Raw genomic sequence first — 22,511 nt, forward strand, 5'->3', positions numbered from 1 at the left:
ATGTCAGCCAGTATCAAACAAATTAATAATTTTTAAAACCATGAATCGCCTCTTTCTTTCTAATGATATCACACAGTGTAACCGAAATATTTTACTTTTACAAAAAATGCTACACAGCGTGTTTTCTGACAAGCTACCTCAGAGTGGGTCCTTCTCGGTGTTGACGTTACTAGCGCCAGCTGTCAGTGAAGCTAGCAGCAGTGCTATCTTTGCTAGCGATTTCTCCTTTAGATTTGAATGAATTTTTTACATTTTCCCGTCTCTGTTGTTACTATTTCCGACTTTAGGTTTAAAATAAGCTCGGGTAAAAAGATGTGCGGATATTTAATTCATTCACAGTGTCTCGTGTAGTTTTGTTGAGCGCTGTTCGGAACCGCGGTAGCTGCAGCTAGTTGTTAGCTTGTTGTTAGCTGCGGCCAGATTCGCTGCAGACTGCTCCTCTGGTTTGGAAGTCATTGTTCACTGGCAGAAAAGTTCTTCGGAAAGGAAGTGGGAAGATCATGCAGCTTTGTTATGGTGCAAATCGTGTAGATCGAATATTTATTGTGTTCACTTACTGTTTTAATGCATTATGAATTGATCAGTATCACTGGATCGATCACAACGTGTTTAGACTGGAAGTCTCCCGGATACATTTTATCTTCCATTACTGTATCTATTGTGTTGTAAAAAGTATATTTACCAAGCGCGTGGTATAATAAGTGTTCGTAGTCAAAGAGGCAAGTTTTTGTTTAAGTTAACAAACATGGATAAAAAGTCGTTTGACATCGTCTTGGATGAGATAAAAAAGGTAAAACATAGTCATCCTACACGATATGCTCGATTTAAGGTTTGAAACGGTTTCAACTCAACAGGCTTTGATTAATCTCCATCTTGTGTTTCAGTGCGTCCTGACGGATCAGCGCATTAAGGCCATAGAGCAGGTGCACGGGTATTTCTCCAGCGAGCAGGTAACTGCAGCGACACTGTCACGTTCACCTGTTATTTCAACACTAGATAGACAAGGTTCCCACTGTAACTTCTAAAACCATTCACAAAAGCTGTGTCATACAGGTCGTGTATGAATATCTAATGAAAATATATTTTCAAACTTAATCTTTGGTAATACAACACTTAGTTGTTGACTTAAATTATTATCAATGCTGCATATGGGTAGATTTTCAAATGTAATTCTCAGTAAATTGATCCCACTGGGTATGATGTTTGACCCTGTGTGTATCAGTTATAATCTTCCAACTGTGTTAGAATGTTTAATGTAAACTGATGGCAAACATGTATTAGCAGTTCTTGTTTCCTGCTAGTTCCAACTTTAAAGAGGAAAGTTGGGTCAGAGCATCTGTAATGGATATCAAGTCTCTCCCATATTTTATATTGTTGTAAAAGCAATGCATCTCCGGTATTATTGTACGTCACAACACTGTCTAAAACATTGCAGGTGATGGAGATACTGAAGTACTTCTCATGGGCCGAACCTCAGATCAAAGCAGTTAAAGCCCTGCAGCATGTAAGTAATGTGATTTAAATTATAGTTTTTTTGCACCAGTAAATCCTTTGTATTTATATTGTGCTGAAATTTAAAAAGTAAACCTTCTACATGTGAAATTGTCATCGCTCACTGTTACTGGAATGTCTAAAAGTGTTAGTTGAGCATGTTTCTCCTTCTTTTACTTTTAGAAAATGGTTGCAATCCCTACAACCAAAGTTGCAAATATCCTGAATTGCTTCACCTTCTCAAAGGACAGACTGATTGTACTGGAACTCATAGCTTTGTGAGTAGATTTGGGAGGATATATGCACAATAACCTTTTTTACACATTTCGTCCAGTTTGGTTCATTCATTGATTAATTGAAAATTTTGGGGTCTCTGTTCCTTTAAAGGAATATTTCAGATGCTCAGAATTATCGTCCTGTGGAGGATTTGTTTCGCATACACCTGTCTGAGAAGAAACGAGCTCGCAGGATATTGGAGCAAGTAAGTTCACCATTCTAAAGTAATTCACAGAAAGTTTTCTACGAAGGTTTGCACTGAAAGCCTTTTTGCTAATCTCAAGTGTATGTTTTCATGTATGTGTAACCAATTGACCCGATTAAAAAATAATACAAAATAAAATGAAACTTGTTAGTATGATGTGTCTATGTTATAAATGATTTTTGACATTTTAATAGTTATGATGCCTCTTGTGACTTTATACATTATTCAGAAAATAATACATCTGTCTCATTAGGTGTGTAAGGTTGGCTGTAAGGCTCCTGTAGCCATGATCTCCTCCTGTGGTATGATACCTGGGAATCCATACCCTAAAGGCAGACCCAGCCTGGTCACTGGCACATTCCCTGTAAGTATATGTAGAGCTTAACAAAGGTTTCCTGAATGCATCCTACTCCTGAGCATTAGGATTTTATACACATTAGATATAAGCTAAGCATCAGCAACTCACAACAGATGTAGATTCTATTATGTTTTTGGTATGTCGGCCCTAAGTTGAAAGCAAAGTTGTTGTTTTTTTAATGCAACTGTTCCAGCCTGACGATTAAAAATGTTGGTTTTGTTTTTGGTCACAGGGAATCCCTCCGGCAAAAAAAGAAGGAGAAAAGAAAGATGATTCCTCCAACAGTATAGATGGGAAAGGAATTGCTTCTCGGATAATTGGACCTTTCAAGCCTGTAAGTACTTGAAAGGGAGTCATGCACGGGGACAATGTAATAGTGTCATGATGCCCTAGAGAAGTCTCATGACTGAGTGACATGACATCACATGACTACATTACTTATAAATGATAAAGACTTTAAACTACATATCAAGCCTCCTTATATAAGCTTCTGATAGACCACAGTTAAAGTGCTTAATGGACTTGAGTTAAGGCTGTGCATCAGTGGGTGTAAAGAGCATAATGGAAACACATAGATTCTGTACAGCAGTAATTTGATATGAATAGGAAGACATTAATATTAATGTTCTCCTTTCACATCTCGGTATGAAACATGAAAAAGGAATATTTACAGATCTTATATCCTTTCAAATTTTGTGTTTTCAGGAATTAAATATCTTATTTCTATGAATCTCTTTCAAATGGTAGAAATGTCTCAACTACTGCCTTTAATATAGTCACTGCAACTATAGCATTAGTTACTGACATACTTTGAGAAACAATACATATCATGATTAAACAGAATTTGCTGATGAGTGAATTGTTTTATATCTTAATCTCTTTCCTTTTTTAGTTTCCTTCAACCTACAACCCTCATCGGCCTGTGCCCTACCCTATACCACCGTGCCGACCCCATGCTACCATCGCACCTAGTAAGAAACCCACTTCCACACACTGCCTTGCCTTCCTCTTCTCTTTATAACCGGTCAATAATAGAAAATACAAACCTAAAAGATACTAAGCCCTAAGCTAACAGAGGATTCATAATTCCGCTTTGAGTGGCCTTAAATTGTCAGGCATGTTTTATCACTGCTGTCTGGGATTGGTTGAGGTGTAGTAGGTACTTGGGCGAGTTGTGTTTGATCCTCACATTTGCGTATGTGTGTCTGTGTGAGTGTGTGTGTGCGGTGGACACTGTTAATATTTACAATTGCTACTCAGGTGTGTACAACAACGCAGGCCTTGTGTCTGTGGGAGGGGTTATAACAGCCAACGTGGCCCCTCCCCCCTACAACTTCACCCACAAAGTAGCAGGTATGATTTGATGGAAGTGAGTGTGTGCGCGCGCCTGTGTGAGACTGCAAATAGGCAACCCCTGAAGCTTGCTGCCTAACTGCCTGGCATGCTGCTTACCTGCACTTCTCCAGTTTACCGCCTTTACCAGGTGAAGAATGTGCTTCTCACTTATGTTGGAGTTACATTGAGTGACCAGAAAAATACAGCCCCCTATATTGTTAGGCTGTTCAATACAACTACCTGTGAATCGGCTTCAGAGCTGTTGGAGATATGTTGATTTAATCTAAGGGTAATTTTTGAGTTGGGTAATGTTGGATTAGATTGCGCTATATACTGTATATCCAATGCACCTGCATTTCTGTTATATTTAATATGCACTGTATACTTTGTCCTTCCTTTTGTAGTTGAGCTGGAGAATAGGACATTTACCATCCAAAACAACACAACTGCAAATTACAGCTTCAAAATGTGTCATAAAATGGAGTCAACACATAGATGTCTAAAATAGTAGTTACTACAAAAACAAGGCTGTTGTATATCTTGCAGATTATCTGTTTTCTGGTCAGTCAGTGTAGAGGTATGTCTTGGGTGATTTGTGAGGATGGGTCTTTGGTTCCCTGGATTGGGATTGGCTTCAAACTAATTTCATTAATCTTTTTTTCTTTCCTGGAATCATGCATCGCTTTGGATAACTCACTTTCAATGCAGCGCTTTGTCAGTTTTCACAATTGAAATACATCTTTTAGGGCCTTTGGGGAGACGTCCGGTCATAAGCTCGACAGTGACTGTAGTTTCATTAAACTGAGAAAAGCCAGATGTCCAGTGTGAAATGTGATGAAAGATAATTTGACGTTAAATATATAAAGTATTTGAACATTTCCCCAAAGGTAAAAGAAGAACTATTCCATTGTTGAAAACTGTTGGAATTACATGTAATAAATTGCACGCAGGGATGCTCTCTGGCCATTCATCTTTGCTCTGTTTCTTCTTTCATTTTTTATATGCTTCTTCTGCAATAGTTTGTTGGGCTTTAACTTTTTCTGCCACTGTATTGGAATGTTTTTTTTCATTTAACAACACCACTTCTGATCAGAAATATAGTATTAGTAAATTTATTATTCAACTTTTTAAATTGTGTTCTATTTTCTCAGTTGAATCTCATATTCAGATAATCGTAGTCACTATTTTAGATTATCTTTGTAACCATCTCTGACCTCCATCTACTTCCAGGTTATGCCAAACCTGGTAATCCGCAGCACACCACACCTGGAGTCAACAGTGGACCCCTCCTCATCCCTCATGGGTCCACACCTTCTACACCAGTCCCACCCCAGGCCTCTCCTGCTCAGCAGCCTCCTACAACTCCCATCACACCAGTTTTCCCTGGCATGGTTCCCTCTCACAACCCCAATGCCCCCTCTCCCTCCCCTTCTCCATCCCCATCCGTCATCAGAGCAGGGCCACAGACACCCAGTGGTCACACTACACCCACACCCTCATCTGTCATTAAGGCTCACACCCCGTCTGGCACTCCTTGTGGAACTCCTGTCCACTTCTCTTCTTCCCCCTTCCATGCTCTTTCTCGACCAGGCACCCCTGCCAACTCCCGTGGCGGCCCAGACCCCCTGACTCAGACGAACTCGATGGGTTCAACTCAGCACAAGATTTTTCATCAGTCCACAGATCACCAGTCAGGACTTACCTTCTCTGGCATACAGCCACAAACAGGTAACCCATCTGGGTCAGTGATAAGAAGTTACACCCCCTCTGGACCACAATCTCTTACTCATGGATCATCCACTCCTGTAATTCCAAGCTGTTCCACTCCAGGCCCCAACCCCAAACCCTCTCCAGCTCATTCTGCACAGGCTCAGGCTGCCATGGCTATGGCTGGAACCCTGAACAGACACCCTGGGGGTAGCAGCAGTGGCAGTAACAGCCCTGTGCCCTCTGCTTTCAAAGGCACCTCTCGTTCTGGCACGCCGTCTATTAGCTCTTTGGTGGTCCCAGGTTCTGCACAGGCTGCACTGGCACGTTCCTTAGGTCTGTCACACCCGTCAGGTTCCCCTCAAGTCTCTCTCCCTAGTCCTGTTGCTATCACGGGCCTCCAAGCTCTGTCCTCCAGTCCAGCTGCCTCTCATTTCCCAGGCCTGTCACCTTTCCCCTCCCTTTCTTCCTCTCTCCCTCCTTCCACCATCCCTTCCTCTATGTCTGCAATGCCCCCCAATAGTATTTCTAATCACCCACAAACCTCCATCTTCCCCGGCTTGGTTACCAACGCTGCCCCCAGTGTAGCCTCCCCTTTTGGTCTAGGCCTCACCTCTGCCACTTCTATATTCCCAGGCCCCGCTGCCTACCCTGGACTGGGTGTGTCAGGGGGGCATGGTGCTGGGAGTCCCGTATTGTCTTCATTCATGGGACTTCCAGGCGCCACACCATCTTCAGTAGCATCAGTGGCACCACTACAGGCAGCAGCAGCAGCAGCGGCGGCAGTAGCAGCTGGGGTTCCATCGTCATCACCAGTTTTACCTGGTTTCGCATCAGCCTTCAGCTCCAATTTCCAGCCTGGGTATGTCAAGTTCTTTTGATGGGCAGTTACAGAGAGTTCTGTCTATACAGAACCATGTCATATGGATAATTTAAAATGAGCAATCATGATTCCATTAAATTTCTACTCAATTCACTTCCAGCAGAATTTAAAATGTGTCCTTTAATGCCAGTTAGCCATGACCTAAAGCCTATTTTGCCATACCTTCACTTGTAATGTTAGATCACAATAGGTCAAAGTTAGAATAGGGTCTGTGCTCATCATAGCATGTGACACTGATTTTTCCAAAGAGCATCATAAATCAGGTGATTTTTCCACTTTGGGTTGTATTTGATAAGTGGGAAGACTGCACCTGTGAAGTGTGAAGTCCACATGTTCTCCCGTTGTGCAATGTTAGGGTTAGACTTTGGCTTGTGTTGTCTTGAAGAGTTGATGTCCATTTGATCAGGTGATAACTGTCAGCGATGTATTTGTCTAGTTTTCTTGTTAATGATCAAGTGTTTCAGGCTCAAGACTCACATTATGTTGCCATTTCATCAACTCAGGCACTGTCTTCCTCTGAAGAGCTATTCAATTAACGGGTGCTAATGTTAATTTGTAAGGAGCCCCAAAGCTTAAAGTAAAGCAAAAATAATAATAATGAATATAAAATATAAAATCATATAAACACACATAGGATAATTGACATACCAACATAATGCACCTAAATGTTATTATGTTGCAGCTTCTGTTGTAAAATACAGGAAGTGGTATCTACTCTCAGACAATCAATTTATATTAAATAAACACAGATAGTACAGATATTATATTGTATACTGTAAATATTGTATATAAACATAGATAATTATAGATTGTATGTTATACTTAAACCATAAGCAGAGACTAAAGAGGTGGTGGCAGCAAAGATAAAACATATTTGCAAAAAGGAATAACAAAATAATTGACTCATGGTTCATTTTATATATATATATATGTATATATATCAGTAAACTATAGCCAGTCTGTGTGTCCCAGATATGTCCATTTGCGATTAGATGACTCAAGACGGATCTTAGTAACAGATGTGAACACGTTATAAAATAAGTTTTTGTGTGCATTCTAGGTTAGGCAGTGGACTCCAGCCTCCGGGAAGCAGTGGATTCCCTAGCCTGTTGTCCTTCCCTGGTGTACCAGGCTTCTCTCCCTCTGCCTCCCCTGCTACGCTCGGTGGCCTCCACAACCAGGCCATGCAGTCGGCCCTGTTGCAGGTAAACATGCACATGGCATCACAGGTCACTTTTAGATACATTACATAGACCTTGATTTTGTCTTTCACATATGAAGAACGCAGCAGGAGATTGAGAGTTGTGAATCTTTGAGTGTTAGAAAGAAAAGACATTTGACACAATTTGGCTCAATGTCTGAAACCAACTGTTTTGCACATACAATATGAACATACAGCCTCTCCTGAAAATGTCAGGAGGAACCACCAAAAATGTCACTTTCCCAATATTTTCACACTCCAATTGTTTAAACTCAGACTGTGTAGCAGTGTGTCGCCATACGGGTGCACAAACACATACACGCACCCCCTAACCCTACTCTGTCAGATTAAGTATTTGAATGTCAGTTTGATAAAGCTTCACTCTTACAAAAGGTCTTGTCTTCATTGTTCTTGTTCTAGGCTCATCCTTCATCTGGTTTAGAGAGCTATCCTCCTCAGCCCAACAGTTTCCCCAACTACCCTCCAGGCCCAGGAAACCCCTTCCCCCTCCAGCCAGGTCTGCACCACCAGCTGGGCTGGCAGTGAAACCCATCACAATAAGTGAAACCCACCACTCACTTTGGAACTCTTGATTAGACTTACATACTGACCTACCATGTTTTATGTTTTGGCCTTGAACCCTTCAGAGCAGTAGATGAGATAAAGAGTGTTTCGATACTGTGTGTCGGAGCCAGAATGATTTACTACGACCAGGAACACTACTTTGAAATCAGTTGAAATAGTGAGGAGACAGGGGAGAGAGGGTTTATTTGTTACTTTATTCATAGTGAACAGTTGTAAATATCAGTTGCCAAAGTTGTTTTTTAGGTTTTTACATGTAGACTGTGACTGGTTTTAACGTTAGCTTGACTGTTTTTAATGATGATTATCACCTTTTATTAGTGAATAATGAATTCTAGGAATAAATGAAAATTGTACATGATATGCAATGACTTCACATGTATTATTTTAGGTTCATTCTCAGTAGAGATACCATATGATACTGATATTGAGAACCCTGAATTGAATATTGTATTATGACATTAACTGTTTTGCTGACTTCAGTCACATTTGAAATCGGGAACACCATACATATTTGAAACCCTTGTTTTGTGTCAAAGCTGAAGTATTGTGTACAAAACCTGCAATTGGCAGCTCAGCTCATGTGCTATTTTCAGTGAACACTCACTCGTGGCTTTCCGCAGTTTACTGTGAATGATTTTTTAATATGTTTACAAAGTTTTTCTTTTGACGGATCCGACAGTAATAGTGCTGTTGTTACAGGATATGACCAGACATGCTGTATCCAGAGATTACTGAAAACATCTTAAAGTATTTGTTGAATGATATGTGGAACTGATAATACAGTATACTGACTGCATTAACTGTAATGCTGTGCAAATGAATACTGTAATTTTTTAATTTACTGTACACCTCAAACTCACCGAGGTTCAAACAAAAAATGATATTTTTGGTTGTTTGTTACATTCTGTTGTTTTGTTTTCTCTTTGTGTTTCCTGTTTTTATTAATTTGTCAGTAAACTGCTGGTTGCTGTAGTTGTTGTCTCTCTGTTCTATGTAATGCCATAAACCTTCATAGATGTCAGGCTCATATAAGTTAAATGTGACTTAGACACATCTAAAAAGTCAGAGTCGTGCAGATAAAACCTGCATATCAATGTAATAAAGGGTCATTATCGTAAACAAATAGCATAATGGACATATAATGGTTCTTAAGCAAAGAAAGCATCCAGGTTTGCGGTCAGAGATTTAACTTGATAGTAGCAGGCAGCATTGAAATGGAAAAGACTTTTCAGGTCGACAACACCATACATCTTGTCCATACTGTTAATATGTGTACAGTATACTACAAGACTGCAACATCACTAAATGGTTGATTGACTCAAAATGTACCATCCTATGATAAAATATAGTTGAAGTGTAGCACATTAAATCTCATGTATGATTAACACAAACATGTTAGATGGAAATAAGGACAACTGTGCTGCAACAAAACTTACCACACCTCTGATTTCCAGTGAAACTTCACTGCATGAACACGGTTTGAAAATAACGTGTGAAACCACAGCTTCCTCAGATTTGATCTGTGTCTCACGCAACATGAAGAGAAACCAGTCAGGCTACTGAACAATAACTGACACACAGTTGCAGCAGTGGTCAGGAGGTGCACAGCAAGAGACATACGACCAATAACAGAAGGAACAGTTGGCCTCCACGTAAAATGCTGCCATGCAAGATATCGATATTTACATAAGCTTGCATTGAAAGTATACATCTATGTTATTGGCTTGAGTACAAACACTTGTTTTATTTATGTTGTGTGAAATCAGCTTGTACAAGACAAAACATGATTCACAAAAAACTGCACCAGACTGTGTAGAGCATATAATAAAAAATGAAGGTGTAATATAGGGTGCATGAAACATGGCAATATGAATACATGTTTGTGTACCATAATACAGAAGTGTATATCTATATATATGTATATACCCTTTTGTGTTTTTTAAGAGGGAGATCAACATAAAAAAATCAAAACATCTCTCCACAAAATAACTACACTGCACTGTGTGCTCTTTGTGCTGCTTATCTTTAGGGTCCTTGACAACTAACGCACTGGTGATGCCATCAGTCATGTGCCAATGAGTCATGAGATCTCATTTTCCAATTTTTCCATGATAGAGATACAATGAATTCTAAACCAATGAAATTAACAACTGTAGTACATATAACATTTTTACTGTTACAAAAATTGTAAAATTTAATTTGAAAGTTTAATTAAATTTAAAGTTCCTAATTTTAACAGGAAGTGAAATGAGGGAAAGTACAATAACTAACATGATTGGAAAATTAATTGGATTAAAACCATTAAAGGCCTTTATGCATACTTGCCATTGGGATTCATTAATATTATTATATTATCATATGTGTTATACAGTGTTTTAAACAGGTGATTAGGTTTTATTTAGATTTTCCATGATTCACACCGGAAACTCTAAGGTTAACCAGTGACCTGCTTACAACAATATGATTGTACTTTGTCGATGATCAACTCAGAGTTGACAGCCACACCCATTTGCTTTTCTCTGAAGGACATTATATTGCAGCATTGCAGCTTTAAAAGGCAGGGTGACTCCTTCCTCATTAGAGGCACTTCAGCAAATGCTCTGCATAAACACTTCACCACTCAGTTTCCCAACAACTCATGGAAATGGAGGACCAGATAGAAAGCCAGAAGAGAAGAGGAATTAGCAAAGATGACTTGATCTGTAAGAAAAAATACTTTTTTTTCCCTGAGCTTTAACTTTACATTGAACTTTGTGTCGAATGGTAAAAATGTTGTTTAAAAGTGAAATAATATCAAAAACCAGGCTTTTAAAGGCTTAGATCATCTGTTTGTTCAACTTTGAGCTCCATGTTGAACAAGCACAGTCATTCAAATTGAATGTTTTACATAAGCCGCCATAGGTTGTGGAAGCTCACCTGTGTAGCTGGAAAGCAGCCAGAGCAACAGGAGCAGAGTAAACCTGCATCGTCATAGAGACAGTAATCACATGTCACCCAGATAAGGAGTCTCATAAGCATGTGACACTGAGAGTGTGTTTGTCTTCTGTCATTTCTGTGTGTGTGTATCTCCCGTCATTGGTGTGGGTCTATGCTCTGTGAAGTCAAAAGAAAAAGGAGGACTGAGGCTTGTGTGTAAATGTCCCTTAATTTGTTTGCTGATAAGTGTTTGTTTTCATATGAGGTTTTTTTTCCCCATCTAATGGTTTTTCCGTCTTTGTTATGATCAACCTGTCGGACAGGATCGTGTTGCACAGCTGTGCACACATCATTTACATGCATGTGCTTTCAATCAGGTGACACAATATATACAGATGGTGAACAGATTATAAAAATTATTATTTGTTAAAATGAATTAAATTTTTCCATCTGACCAATCAAGTTTTGGTGCCTTTTTAAAATGTGTTATTTCAAATTTTAAAAAGGCGCATAAAACCTGATTGGTATAGACAGATGTAATGAAGGTCGGAACAATCATTCTCATTAACTCCCCATTCTCTTCTCCCAATCTGTGCCACTAAATGGATAAGTGGATGTGCATTTGCAAGGCAACAAAGTGCAACACTGTTTCCTTTCAGTTCAGTGGAACTGTTAAATTATTTAGTTTGTTAAAAGGAAATGGTTCTTGTGGTTTGGACAAAAAAGAAACAGACAGGACAGAATACATAGGGCAAAGGAAATGACAATAAAGGAAATGATAACCACAGTAGATCAAATGCGAAGCTGAGGCCTGTACTGGCAGTGTAATATGGCCGGGTACTCAGGTGAAATCAAATGTGAGTGTGAAGAGGAAAAACTGATTCACAGTAATTCACAAACCTTTCCCTCAGCTAATGACTCCTTTTATTACCAAAGTGGAAAAAAAGGACTCTAAGGATCAGGCTGCATGAGTAAACATTTGACTGTTTGCTCTGCGTGTGAGTCTCTGTGAGCTTCTTTGTGTTTACACTGTCTGTGTGTGTGTGTGTGTGTGTGTGTGTGTGTGTGTGTGTGTGTGTGTGTGTGTGTGTGTTCCGGTGTTGTCATAACATACGTCACATTACACATCCAGTTGATTAAAACTCATTTCTGGTCACTCTCCCTCTCTCCCTTTCTCTCCTCCTCCAGCTGAGCGGACTGGCTCCCTGGGATGCATTGGTTGGTTCATTGTCATCCTCTCGGGCATCTTCACCATGCTTCTCTTCCCCTTCACCATCTGGTTTTGTCTGAAGGTAAGTGAACTCAGTAAATCTCTACAGTTGGTCAAAGACTGCAAATCAGTGGTTGAATGTGAATGTTAACTGAGCTTGTGTTGTGTTGTGGTCCATGTCACAGATCGTTCAGGAGTATGAACGTTCCGTCATCTTCAGGCTGGGACGCATCACGGACAGGAAGGCTAAAGGACCAGGTATAGAAACAGTGGTGATTTCTATCACCGTTAATACGATTAGTGATACGCAGCAAACAGCATTAATAATAATTCATGTTTTCCACAGGTATCTTCTTTGTTTTGCCGTGCACTGATTCCTTTGTGAAGGTGGATCTACGAACAATTTCATTTGACATCCCACCACAAGAGGTAGGGCTGGTGCAATCCACATCAACACAAAACTGTGTGGGGACGGAAACTTTAAGCTCTAAGGAAGTGCACACCTCTTCCAAGGCCTCGACAGTCCTCTTGCAAAATTCATTCATTCATTCACCCCCCTGTTTGATCGTAATAAAAACAGTAGGACATCTTTAAGAGGGGAGACGACAAAAGCTGTTCAATGCAACGGATATGAACACAGTGCAAATTCAGCATGACAGGTCTCACACATCAAGCAAGGCAAACAACTCTCAGTCTATTTGAGTAAAAGCTCAACAATTACATCAAATGGGAACAAATGCCAAACTCAAACATAAAGAAGGATGATCTAAATGTACCTTCACACTAACTAACAAACAAATGCACATGACAACATAACCTCCATGGTGAAAGTATGACCTCAGGGTTAACACACAAAGAAACTGTCTGTTTTCTATTCCAGATCTTGACCAAGGACTCAGTTACAGTATGCGTGGATGGAGTTGTGTACTTCCGGGTCAGTGACCCCATCGCCTCCGTGGCCAACGTGTCGAACGCTGACTTTTCCACCCGTCTGCTGGCACAGACCACCCTCAGAAATGTTCTGGGGACGAAAAACCTGGCAGAGCTCTTGTCAGACCGGGAAGGCATCGCTCACAGCATGCAGGTACAGATAACAAGACCTGCTTCAAGATAGGAAGCTATGTTAATCTCCAGGTATAACCTCTGTCTCTCTTTTTCCAGTCCAGCCTGGATGAAGCCACAGACCCCTGGGGCATCAAGGTGGAGCGTGTGGAGATCAAAGATGTGAAGCTGCCAGTTCAGCTGCAGAGAGCCATGGCTGCTGAGGCAGAGGCTTCCCGAGAGGCCAGAGCCAAGGTCAGGACATGTGTCATGACACATGCAGTCCACACAGTTTCACAAACATGTGCTGTATCAGAAAATAACAACAAAACAAACAATGGGCCTTCCTAATTGAAATTATGTAAAGAAACATTTCATCCTACTGTCTCTTCCTTGCTCTACGTACAGGTGATTGCAGCAGAGGGTGAGATGAATGCATCACGTGCCCTGAAGGAAGCGTCCCTCGTGATCGCAGAGTCTCCGTCAGCGCTGCAGCTTCGCTACCTGCAGACTCTCAACACCATCGCAGCAGAGAAGAACTCCACCATCATCTTCCCTCTGCCCATGGATGTCATTTCTCACTTCATGCGGAAGTGATTTCTCCAAGATGATTCAATCTGCTGGTCCTCAATATTCATTGAGTCGCTTTCTGCAGCTGCGAGTAGTAACTGCAGAGATAAAACTGTTATCAAATGGTCAAATGTTATTTCAAACTGATCCTACAAATACATTGATGGTTCTTTATAGTCAAGCTGTGACGAGGCCAAGCCTGCTAACCAATGTGGATTACAAAGAAGCTGTCAGCATAGTATGTCTTTACTTTAAATGAAATTAGCATTATATGTAATTAAATTTTATAATAAACACTGTCTCTATATTATACAGTATGATGTGATGTTGATCACTTGCAAAATTTAATCATGGAAATAAAATGAATAATTCACCATTCTGGTGTTCTGTATGAACTGCTGCCCCCACACTTAAGAATACATGTTGCAGACAAACACACCTGAACAAGAGAATGGAGGGCAGGACTCGTCCTTAAATGATACATGAACATCACATTCATTTTCTTAAATAGTTTTAATACTGTGTTCTCCCCCAGAAAGTACAAATAAATTCACCAACATACTGTGAGTACATTACATGTCAAACTATCTCATTCCTCGTCCGCAGCTCCTCCTACCGCACGCTACATTTTTAACATGTCGACCATCACAAATGCAGAGAGGTAAAAGAAGAGAGAGGGAGGGCGAGAAACAGTGAAGACAGAAGAAACATGCTTCTATTACTTTGTTGGTGCACTAAGACGCAAATCATGTTGTAAATGTATTTACATTCAAACAATACAATCAGTGCCTGAACAGATTCAGCATACGTTGTCGTAATCCAGAAGGGGGTTATTGTATATAGTTTACTTGGTGCTGAAAGTTGACAATCCTTCGAAACATTTGCTAAAACAGCATAAATATATATATATCAATATGGGTGCTGAGAGGTTGGATAAATTACCCATGATTCTTGAGGGGAGGCTCAACCAAGTGCTACATATTAAATGCTACATAGTGGTCAGACGAGAGGCCCTGCTTCATGAAACAAAATCAGACGAGTGACTTGTATAAAATGCAGTTATTACATTGCTGACATTCAGAGTGAGACGCAGATGTCCACAGGACACATTGACATTGGTCATTACAATACCAGTGCACGGTTCGAAAATCTAAGTCCATTCAAAGGTGAAATATTAATCTGAAATGAATCAATATTTTTAATGCTGTCATTTGTAAACAGTAGTTTTGTTGCATCCTTGTAGACTGTGTTTCTATTGTTTTTTGACCTGAAGTGACCTTTTAGGTGAACTACAATCCAAACGATCGGACACCACGGTGACTTTCTGACTGGTAGATTCTTACAGCTGCTCGTTACACAAAGACATTCTCAAAATCGTCAGTGTCGGTACAAAGTCAGAGAGAATTGAGATGCGTTTCTCAAATCATTCGCTGTCCTAGACATTCTTTTATTTAAGAGCGTTTGAACCCTGCGTATGTATCGTACAAAAAATCTCGAAGATCGATGAAAAGAACATTTTAGTTTTACATTTTCATGACCATCAAAAGTGCTGGTATAAGCAAGATCAACTTAAAAAACTGAAAATTCTGTCAACCCAGAAAAATTCCTTTACATGCTGGTAAAGCTTACAGGTCAGTTACAGGTTGAGTAAACTACATTTACTCAACCTGTAACTGAACAGAAAAAGTGACCAGGGGGGCTGCAAGGAGTTTCAAGGCCCTTGGGCAGGCCTTCATATTGCCCCCCCCCCCCATGCATCTACTTAACAATATTACATTAGTCAGTAACAGTAACCCATGCTCCCATTAGGATTTTTTTCAACAGACTTACCCTCCTCCCTCCTTATTGGCCGTGTTTATTTACAGCAGCTCATTTTCATGTCGTCCCAACAGCTTTAGACTTGCGTGCTAACATGTGAGTAAATCACTGAGCTCACACGTTACAATATAATATAATACTGTCGTTGTCAGAGTTGACTTCTTCAAAGCTAGATGAGAGATTAGAACCCTGAGGGTAAGTTAGTCTATAGATTATAGTACAAGGAGACAGCTATCACATACTGTATGCTATAAAATTATTCTCATTTTTTATACACCAAAGGTTGGTTTCTCTGTTGTGGAACATCCTCTCAGGAAACGTCTTGAGTATAATGTTCTGTAGGGAAGCTATACAAAAGAAAATAATTGAAAGTATTTCTAATCTAAATTTAGAAAATAATTCCCTGAATGATATATTCTTGCACTATGAGAATTCACTGCAGTTTGCAAAAGTTTAGAACATAACAATCCAAGATTAATTAACAATGCAGGACAGGTTAACCATGGGTTATGAGGAAGTTAGTAAAGGTTCAGAAAGGGCTACGCTATTCTAGTACGTCACAGAGGTAAACAGAGGGTTAACGTGAAGTTTTTTAAAAATTTACATAGCTTATAGAGTCATAACATATCACAACATAGTCCCCTGAACATCACTTGTAGAAAATCTGTCATATCTCTCATAGGTGATATCTTCAGAGGTACAAACACCATTCATTTCCTTCACGCCTCAAGCTTAATAAATAGACAGCTCACAGCAATAATAAAGTTCACGTTAAGACTGGAAGACTTTCACAGGACATGCTTGCTTAAAGTAGCAAAATACATGTAAAAAATAAATAAGATATAAACACCACATTATAAAGAAATCCACAACAAGCTTTAAATTTGTCTTTCCTATGGGTTCCCCGTTTGCTTCGAGCTCTTCAGTACCTGTGTTGTTGTTGTTGTTCAGACTGCACATTCCCTTAGAGGTAAATATAAAATGGCAGGTGTATCATTTTTGCAAGTTGACCTGAGGGATCATGAAAAGTAAAGAGTAGCTCATGAAGGAAGACCTGACAAGGTTTAAAGAGACTTTGAATGCAAGTTGTGTGAATTTTGCAGGTAAAACGGTTCCAGGGAGTGTGAGTCCCGCACGTGTAAAATATCAGCACTGAAATTAATAATTACAAAATGTTAAGTACACGTCGGGAAGGCTGAGAGAAATTATCCACTCAGATTTACAAACCAATTCTTTACATTAAAGTCCTTCATGAAGTAAAATGTTGGTTGTTCTCTGCTGGTGAGACGGCAGGACCAAGTATAAGGCGCTTTGTTGGGGATTTTTCCAAATGAGAAAAAAAGTTTGTGACGCAGAATTACAATTCATCATTCAAAACAGAACTGACTCTGAGAAACTAATCCTAAAAAGAGAGAATAAATCTCTTACAAAGGATGAGACCGTGTTTCTAACACCATGGACAATTGTGTTAAGGTCTTAAGAGTGTGCTACTTTCCATCTGTTTCTGTCTATGTGGGAATCATTACTATCCTTAAACACTATTTGCATCACTATCATACAGTATATACAGTCTAAACTCCAAGACTCTGTGTTAATACATGTTGGGACAAAGGACCGAGCTGCTGTTATTGGCATCATTTTTCTTATGAACAGCATTATTCATGTTCTCTGTGTATAACATTGATGCCTGATAGATTGACGCTGCCTGTACAATCTGTCCAGTTTAACCTGTAAAGCATGGGGATCACATTCTGTCTTTTTGTCCAACATGTACTAAAACTCCATTCACATTCAGAAAGAAATGAGGAGAATAAAAGAAATGAAAGAGGAGAAACACGGGAGCTTATCTTGCAGCTAAGTTGCAGCGGTTGGCCGACCCTCTGTGTGTGGGCGTGGCTGGGCCAGGGGAGTAATTTTGATTGCTTGCTGCCCTGTGAGTGGGTGTGGCTGGTCCCGGGGAGAGATTTTGATTAGTGGCGGATCTGTGGGAAGGGGAGGAGTACTGAACTTGCTGGGGACAGCCGTGACAGTGGGTGGGGGAGTCGCACCCTGCTACAGGTGAGGAGGAAAAGAATGGGGATGAGGGGACAGGGGAAGTAGAGAAGGAGCGGTGCAGTGGGGAGGAGGCAGGGGTCATGAGGGGACTGGTCTGGAGGCGCCACAGGAGCTCCTCGTTGTTCATGCTCAGACGCTTCTTCTCAGTGCTCTCCTTCTCGACAGACTCCTGGAGGTTGGCGTTGTCCTCTGATAGTTGCCTGCAGAGAAGACAGCAAAGTGGAAGCTAATGTTAGCATATTAAATTATCAATGATGGTGATAATAGCGTTAAGTAGAATGACACTTAGTAGTTTTACCACACAGCCAACCAACCAATCAGGCAACCAAGCAACCACCCTATCACCCACTCACCCATCTAATCAACCAACCAATCAGACAACCAAGCAACCACGCAATGAACGATCCAACCAACCAACAAACCAATCACCTACACACCCAACCAACCAAACACCCACCCAACCAACGGACAGGGGTGAAAACTCACCCTCCTTAGTAATGATCGTGATAATGACTGCGTGCACCTTACCTGGACAGGACCAGGTTCATATCAATACGAGTCTTCATATCTTCATTCTGCTGCTGCAGAACCTGGACCTTCTCTTCAAGGAACACGTTCTTCTGGGCCTGCTCAAATATAACACACAACCACAACGCAATATTTCCTTCACCAGGCACATTCACCACGATGCATCCAGTCCAGTGTATAATGCATGTGTGTTTTACTGTATGTTGAGATGGCTTATTTGAGCTTACCACTTTCTCCAGGTCAGAGATCTTCTTCTCCTGCTTATGTATCTGCTGGTTCTTCATTTCTACAATCTCCTTCAAGCTCTTCAGATCTTTCTCAATGTGCTGGTATGGAGCTAAAGCATCCTGATACAGAAACAGAAAGGGCAAACTGAGCATGAGTGGGGTTTTAAAAGACATGGGCAGGATTGTATGTTCATATGCACATAGCAGTCAGTGGCTCCTCTTCCTTTGACTTTATTGTTTTTGTTTTGTTCCTCCTCTCATTTTTTTCTTACATCTCTCCCTTATAATACTACTAGATGTATTCTATTGTGTTTGTGTTATAGATAAACTCACAATGATCTGTTCATCCGTACTCCTCCTCAAAGCCTCTTCAAAACGTTTGGCTTTGTCCCTCAGACTCTGATTTTGAAACGTGAGAGTATCCACTTGATCCTGAACACACACACACACACACACACACACACACACACACACACACACACACACACACACACACACACACACACACACACACACACACACACACACACACTAAAGATAAGTGTGTACTGTTAAAAAATAAAAAATGAAGTTATGTTTTTTGTTAAATCATACCTGCAGAGAAAGCCTGAGTTTCTCAAAATCCTCCTCGAGAAGCATCTTCTGTTGGTCGTGAGCTTTCCTCAAGTCTGAACACAGATTCAGAAAAACAGAATAAAAGAGAGGTGAGGTTGTTTCTAGCAGTGCTGGTGTCACATTGTGTTATTTAAATGACATCTAAAATCTTACCTCTCATGGTACGAGCGTGCTCCTCATGCAGTGTTGCCATGGTGATGTTATGCATGTCTCTGAGTTCCTGAACAGTGGCCTGGTGATGGACTGTCATTTCCTCCACCTGACACACACCAAACACATGCACGCACCTTTAATAACTGCTCAGATTTCATGTGAAAAAATCAGATCTCATGAAACAGACCCATCTCCCATGATGCCTCTCTCTCACTTGCTCCTGTTGATGAGTCCTGAGCTCCTCCATCTCTGAGCGATGCTCGGCCTTCAGGTGCTCAGCCTCTGCTGAGTGACCCTTTCGGAGACCCTCCTCCACAGCAGCCAGCTCCGCCTCCTGCTGCAGCTGCAGCTCCTGCAGCTCTCGCTCAAACGCCACCTCCAACGACGTCTTCTCCCACTGGAGCCTCTCCCATCGCACTGAGTTAGATGCTGTGGACGAAGTTGAATGAGTCTTATGATAATATGATATTGTCATGATAAGTTCACATCTGTTTTAACTAACTCACTTTAACTCAAAACGTGCATAAAAAAATTCAGCTGCTTACATTTCAGAGTACTTTTATTGTGCATACCGCCTAACTGTCACAGTTCACTGGGACACTTAAATACAACAGAGCCGCTGTTCATGTTGTCAGTGCTTTTTCTACCACGACAATCAAATTGTCTGCCGTTACCTGATTTGAAGGATTTTGAGTTTTCATTGATGAAATGTTGGCTCTGACTCACCCATTTCCTCTTTGATCTTTTGAATTTCCATGGACAGTTTCCTTTCATTTTCCTCTGTGGTTTTATTCTGAAAATTTGGAATAAAACAGCATTTTGTATAGTGCATAGTGCAGGATCTGAGTACCACTCATACAAACAGTATAAATATAGTACATATACATATAGTATAGATGAAAATGGTGAAATGGGTATTTGTAATGCAGTAAGATAGTTTTTTGTTCGTTGAAAAAAGAAATTGACTTTTGGAGCCATGTGGCCAAAAACAGACCATGGATATGCCAGTGGGACAAACAAAGCCTGTTTCTATTCTTGTTCAGTCCCTAAAAACTCTACAACTGTATAAAACAATAAACACTCTTAGCCTTAAGCTATAGCAGCTTCAAAATTAGTTTTAATGGTTAACTCCCTTGGAGCAGGAAGAATGGTGCAACATTCAGTCCCACGTCTCACCCTGAACATCTGTACTTGCTCCATGAACCAGTGGTTCAGGAGGCTGGGGGTCATGGGTAATATCCACCATTCAGTTGTGTTTCAGTTCAACATTCAACACAATGACAAGCCTAGTTTTATCTCCACGTGAAAATCACTTAATTGCTTGGACACAAAGTCCAACAGATTTAATCACCACATGTTGCTTTAAAAAAAGGGACACATTTAAAGAAAGATTAGAAACCAGAGTATAATTATATGTTTGCATATAATTATGTGTAGAGATTATATCTAGTCCTCAGAAGACCAGATCCTGAATTGTTTTTAACTTCACATCATGTCCACCGGCTGTACTGTTGCTGTGACTGAGGCCAGTAGAGGGAGCTCACACCTTCTCACATGGGCCTCCATTACAACCATCTCTTCCATCTGCACTGTGGTCGAGCGACTGCAGCGGTCAGACAGTGGCAATAACCATAAACAAGACAGACAGTCCCTCAGCAGTCTGGGAGCAGTATTACAGGGGCTGAATTACTGGGCACAGAGAACTGCTCTGTGACACACTGAACTCTGGAGAACCCCTCACAGTTGCAATCACTCTCACGCATCGTGCTGCTCACTGACCATGCTCACCTCATGGTGTTAAAAACTGCATGAGTTCCTGTGTGTGTGTGTGTGTGTGTGTGTGTGTGTGTGTGTGTGTGTGTGTGTGTGTGTGTGTGTGTGTGTGTGTGTGTGTGTGTGTCGTACAAGCCAAGCTCAGTAAATGGCAAGGTTGAGGCACTGTATTGTTACATATTACTCACCCCTATCATCATTGTCATTACTACTTTCTACTGCCACTTTAGACTAGCATTAGTTTACCGTCTCATGCAACTTATTTTATTTCTATAAGGAACTGGTTCTGCATTTACACATTTTTATTTTCACTTGTATTCTTTATACTTAACGCTCTTTTGTTTTATTCTATTGGACTCTGTTGTGTATTGTATTGTTACTGTGATTTTGGAGGAAGCTGACACAAGTATTTCCCTTTGGCATTGATAGAGTCTATCTCATCTTACCTTATCTTATCTTATCTTCACATGGGATCCAAGACAACCCTCCCTATACATCATCCCAAGAAGTTGCATTGTAGAGGATATACCCTTAATGATGATGATGATGATGATGATAGGTTGTACAATATACCATTTCAGGTAAAACTTCATTTATTACAAATAATATATTTATATAAAGATTAATAAAATCATTTAAGAATTTAAATAATAAAAATAAAATCAGTTGTATATCTGGAGCTTTAGATCAAGATGTCACTGCTATTTTAGTATAAGACAATAACAATGTAATCGATTACACACTGGATCATTATAGTCAGCTACCTTGAGGCAGTAATGCTGAGTGGTGATGATGAAGGCTTCTAGACCTAAGGAAGTCTTCTTCAGTTCCTCTCTCAGAGCTCTCAGCTGCCTCTCCTGCTGTTCGCAGCGTCCCTGCAGCCTCTGAACCTGAGTGACACAGAATCAAAATAAAATAGGAAAAGAATCAAACAGAAAAGGACAAAATAAAGCTCCCAAGCGAAGCTGCAGATTTTCTCAATGACTCACCTCCTCCCTCTGCTCCTCTTTGTCCCTCTCCTCTGTCTGTCTTTCCTTCTCTTTCTGTTGAGCCTCCTCTTTCTCCCTCTGCAGGCTTTCCTGCTGTTCCTGCTGCAGCCTCAGGGGGGCCACGCTGCGAGGGGACCCCGGGGGAGCAGACCCTCGCACGGCTGCTGCGGGCCGCTGCCCAGACTGGACTGTAGGGAGTGAAAAAACAAACAAAGGACATCATAAACAAGCACAATTATCCTGCATGAGCATGTGTTTTACAAGGAAAAGCCATGTAAATAGATATAAAAAATATTAATAATTATCTCATTAATTAGCTGGGTGCTAATTCTGAAATCGAACTAGGCCAAGCTGTATCCATCTATAATAACGGAATTGATGATTATTAAATCAGAGGAGATTTGACCTGACCTATTGCTAATGACTGTGTTCACATGACAAACGATAGTAAGTTAATTGAATCTTTCTTCAGAGGAAGCCTCGGGGTAATTCCCAGTCTGCTGTTTGTCATGATGGACGATCTCATCTCTCAAGTAATGACTGAGCTGCAGCATGTGCACATATGCATGTCTGGG

General features: G+C 40.6%; 3 protein-coding genes across 8 annotated transcripts in view; 2 read left to right on the forward strand and 1 right to left on the reverse strand.

Moving 5' to 3' along the window:
* Positions 1-153: 153 nt before the first annotated feature.
* proser1 (proline and serine rich 1) lies at positions 154-9,013 on the forward strand. Of its 3 annotated transcripts, XM_069539982.1 has the most exons (13): positions 154-790; positions 885-950; positions 1,436-1,504; positions 1,675-1,769; positions 1,879-1,972; positions 2,226-2,336; positions 2,563-2,664; positions 3,223-3,301; positions 3,591-3,683; positions 4,896-5,393; positions 6,009-6,234; positions 7,316-7,460; positions 7,877-9,013. In XM_069539982.1, exons 1-13 carry the CDS (start codon positions 746-748, stop codon positions 8,000-8,002), a joined length of 1,749 nt encoding a protein of 582 aa, XP_069396083.1. In that variant the 5' UTR covers positions 154-745; the 3' UTR covers positions 8,003-9,013. The 3 variants fall into 3 exon arrangements, with proteins under 3 accessions (XP_069396083.1, XP_019941454.1, XP_019941455.1); XM_020085895.2 differs by having other exon boundaries at positions 4,896-6,234; XM_020085896.2 differs by lacking the exon at positions 3,591-3,683 and having other exon boundaries at positions 4,896-6,234.
* Positions 9,014-10,441: 1,428 nt separating this feature from the next.
* stoml3b (stomatin (EPB72)-like 3b) lies at positions 10,442-14,154 on the forward strand. 2 transcript variants are annotated; one of them, XM_069539984.1, is made up of 8 exons: positions 10,663-10,743; positions 10,943-11,020; positions 12,146-12,249; positions 12,353-12,425; positions 12,514-12,596; positions 13,048-13,251; positions 13,329-13,463; positions 13,617-14,154. In XM_069539984.1, exons 3-8 carry the CDS (start codon positions 12,211-12,213, stop codon positions 13,803-13,805), a joined length of 723 nt encoding a protein of 240 aa, XP_069396085.1. In that variant the 5' UTR covers positions 10,663-10,743; positions 10,943-11,020; positions 12,146-12,210; the 3' UTR covers positions 13,806-14,154. The 2 variants fall into 2 exon arrangements, with proteins under 2 accessions (XP_019941098.1, XP_069396085.1); XM_020085539.2 differs by lacking the exon at positions 10,943-11,020 and having other exon boundaries at positions 10,442-10,743.
* Positions 13,615-22,511, reverse strand: part of mtus2a (microtubule associated tumor suppressor candidate 2a) — a 40,274-nt gene continuing 31,377 nt past the window's right edge. For 2 of the 3 annotated variants that reach the window (XM_020086172.2, XM_020086171.2), the window contains exons 7-16: positions 21,937-22,124; positions 21,712-21,837; positions 19,901-19,967; positions 19,389-19,603; positions 19,175-19,280; positions 19,001-19,074; positions 18,740-18,838; positions 18,407-18,526; positions 18,180-18,280; positions 13,615-17,851 (exon numbers count right to left, since the gene is read on the reverse strand). In XM_020086172.2, the coding sequence (XP_019941731.2) occupies positions 17,440-17,851; positions 18,180-18,280; positions 18,407-18,526; positions 18,740-18,838; positions 19,001-19,074; positions 19,175-19,280; positions 19,389-19,603; positions 19,901-19,967; positions 21,712-21,837; positions 21,937-22,124 (1,508 nt within the window). In that variant the 3' untranslated portion in view covers positions 13,615-17,439. The remainder of the gene's footprint in view (positions 17,852-18,179; positions 18,281-18,406; positions 18,527-18,739; positions 18,839-19,000; positions 19,075-19,174; positions 19,281-19,388; positions 19,604-19,900; positions 19,968-21,711; positions 21,838-21,936; positions 22,125-22,511) is intronic. The other variant, XM_069539983.1, reaches the window with a different exon arrangement.

This window comes from Paralichthys olivaceus, chromosome 15 (assembly GCF_024713975.1).
Source record: "Paralichthys olivaceus isolate ysfri-2021 chromosome 15, ASM2471397v2, whole genome shotgun sequence".
Classification (NCBI taxonomy): Eukaryota; Metazoa; Chordata; class Actinopteri; order Pleuronectiformes; family Paralichthyidae; genus Paralichthys; species Paralichthys olivaceus.

Coding starts and splice junctions, on each gene's coding strand:
- stoml3b (XM_020085539.2), top strand. CDS start 10,680: ATGGAAATGGAGGACCAGATAGAAAGCCAGAAGAGAAGAGGAATTAGC. Junction 10,744..12,145: donor TAGCAAAGATGACTTGATCT/GTAAGAAAAAAT, acceptor CTCCTCCTCCAG/CTGAGCGGACTGGCTCCCTG. Junction 12,597..13,047: donor TTGACATCCCACCACAAGAG/GTAGGGCTGGTG, acceptor TTTCTATTCCAG/ATCTTGACCAAGGACTCAGT.
- proser1 (XM_020085895.2), top strand. CDS start 746: ATGGATAAAAAGTCGTTTGACATCGTCTTGGATGAGATAAAAAAG. Junction 2,665..3,222: donor TAATTGGACCTTTCAAGCCT/GTAAGTACTTGA, acceptor TTCCTTTTTTAG/TTTCCTTCAACCTACAACCC. Junction 6,235..7,315: donor AGCTCCAATTTCCAGCCTGG/GTATGTCAAGTT, acceptor TGTGCATTCTAG/GTTAGGCAGTGGACTCCAGC.